General features: G+C 38.4%; 1 protein-coding gene across 3 annotated transcripts in view; it reads left to right on the top strand.

Moving 5' to 3' along the window:
- The first annotated feature begins 1,622 nt into the window (after window positions 1-1,622).
- The window catches only part of sgce (sarcoglycan, epsilon), an 18,858-nt gene continuing 17,859 nt past the window's right edge, over window positions 1,623-2,621 (top strand). For all 3 annotated transcript variants that reach the window (XM_037693271.1, XM_037693272.1, XM_037693270.1), the window contains exon 1: window positions 1,623-1,767. In XM_037693271.1, coding sequence (XP_037549199.1) covers window positions 1,731-1,767 — 37 coding nt within the window. In that variant the 5' untranslated portion in view covers window positions 1,623-1,730. The remainder of the gene's footprint in view (window positions 1,768-2,621) is intronic.

The raw sequence follows: 2,621 nt of genomic DNA, 5'->3' as shown, positions 1-2,621 counted from the left end.
ATCCATCCATCCATCCATCCATCCATCCATCCATCCATCCATCCATCATGGCTGGAGCCACTATCTCTCCAGCGTACCTCCGCCTGCACCAGCTGAGTGAAGTGAGCGCACACGGGAGGACTGGCTGTTGCAGTTCTTTGGTGTATAAGTCACAGGCCTGACAAATCTATGCAAAAAAACTGTGACGTATACGCCGGAAAATACAGTATTTTAATATATTAATTTTGACCAGAAAATATCTTTTGTTCTTTTCCGCCCCCCATCTGCAGAAGTACACTTTTCAAGAGATAAAATGTGAGTTTTAAAATCATTTCTTATTGTGTGGATTTTCAAACTGTACCGGTGGTGTTTCTAAGAAGACAAACATAAAGTCTGTTTCATGCATTCATACATTACGCCTTGGAATCCAGGACAACGAGTAACTAAACTTGAACTTTAATCATGTACTGAAAACATTAACTGAGAAGAAATTTGCAAACATAAAACACAGCAAAAGACTGAATTTATGTGTTTAAATGATGAGTAAAGGATAAAGTGTCACCAAGATTTGAACATGATTACTTATTGAGTGATCTGTATGCATTAAAATAGCTGTTTTTACACAGACAACGTCTGATTTAGATGTCATTCTGAGAAAAAACATTGTGTCATTTTCAGTCAGAGTTTAATAATATTTGACTGAATTAAAGTCTAAGTTATTCATAATTACTTTGAATAAGGTAGCTTAATTTCAGTTGTGAAGTTTTCTTTTTTTTAATCTAAAAACTTATGTGAGCAAGTAATCTTCATTATTATGCAGTCATCAGAAGCCTAAAGGCTGCACGCAGGAGTGATGGATCAGTGGATCTAAAGGGAATTGATTTTTAGCTTGCCTGTCTGAACGGTTACATTTTTTAAATTTACTGGTTAAATTCAAACCAAACCAGATGACAGACTGAAAGTTAGCAAGTAAAAGCCAAGTTAGACATATTGGAGCCCCCTCTCAGACTCGAGCCACGCAGGTAAAAAGGCAGTTCTGCCTCTACAGATGCATTCTGATTCATAACCAGTCCAAACACAGGTTGATGTTGCTAGGCAACCTAAAAATAATCTTTAGGGAGACGGAGGAGAGAAAACAGCCATGCGCTGCAGTGCACAGAAGATGGCATCGTGTTTATCACTGCAGGGAAAAGAAATCAGAAGCAAATACACGTTTATCAAACAAGAAGCATGTTCTGCAAAATCAAAGTTATTTTAGTAGCTGAGAACAAAGTGAGCATGTGGGTGAACTACAGGTCCCAAAGCCCTTTATAAAACCTGAGTGACAGCCATGGGCCTAAAACATGACCATCTGTCTTGTAAAGGCCCCCAGCAGGAGGTTTGGACAGATGGGTGCAGGCTTTTTAAATGAGCCTCTGCCTCCTGACAGCTGCTGGAGCTCAAGCTGCGTTTTCCCTCCTGTGGCTTTTCAAGGCAAGAGACACCAGATATTTAAATCTGAACGACAACCAGTAAATGTAAAAAAATAAAACGGTGACGCACAAACTGGAAACATTCAACTTTTCCTACAGAGGTGCCGTATTTTGCTAAATGCGTGGCGCCAACCATCTTTTTCCATCCAGATGTTGAGCCAATGAGGCTGAAGGAGGCGGAGGCAGGAGTGCTGCAGGATGCTCATCATGGCTGTCAGGGACGGCTAGCGAAGGAACAACACCGCTTTTCATGAAAGGTTTACGCGGATAATTAACGCCATGTCGGCCGCAGCTGTCGCGGTGTGGCTCGGAACGGGTAAGGGATCGATTCCTCTCGGAAGTGACTCGTCGCTGTCGCGCAGCATCCATGCTAGTTAGCATGCTAGCAGCTAGCTGCTAATGTTTCAGCTGCTGTGAGAAGACGTGGAAGATGAGCTGTAGACACCGTCAAACAGCTGAAGCAGCTCCGCACACATACATGCACATATCTGTTGTAGCAAGTCACTTTTTTTTACCAAGTTAATTTAGTTATTGTCAGTTTTTCGGGATGTTTTCACGTGTGTACTGCACAGCTGTAACACAACGGGCACGCGCGCGCACACATTCGCCATTGTTTTAAATGTAAAATATTTATTTCTAATGAAACATGTGCACAGTAAACCAGACCTGTGTATATAGTGATTTATATATATATGTTCAGTTTCTATTTAGTCTACTGTCATTGATATTTTTAAATGGAGTTAAAAAAAATCTAAATAACTTCATATTTATGTTTATTTTTGTAAATTGTGTGGAAAACCACTTTATCCTGTCTCAATGACTAAAAAGAGACATTCTTAGCTTGTTTTATTCAATCATTGTTTAATTCTCCTGTCAAATTTGTATTTTCCCATAAAAATAAGCAACCAAAATATATACAGGTTTTCATAATTTAGTAGCCCTAACTATTGTGTATTTAGCATTCTTTCTTAAAAATGCTCCAAGCTGTTCAAAAGTATGTTCAGAATGATACAATAATTGTCTAACTTTTTAATTTATTTGATTTTTTAGGGCTAAAGATCAGAGTTATTCAACTGGCGGCTACACACACACATATATATATATATATATACACTGTAAATATACATATATATAAATATATATCTACATATACATATATACATATATATA

This window comes from Nematolebias whitei, chromosome 19 (genome assembly GCF_014905685.2).
Source record: "Nematolebias whitei isolate Nwh7 chromosome 19, NemWhi1, whole genome shotgun sequence".
Lineage (NCBI taxonomy): Eukaryota > Metazoa > Chordata > Actinopteri > Cyprinodontiformes > Rivulidae > Nematolebias > Nematolebias whitei.
The sequence above is the reverse complement of the archived record's forward strand: the minus strand, read 5'-3'. Positions and strand labels throughout refer to the sequence as shown.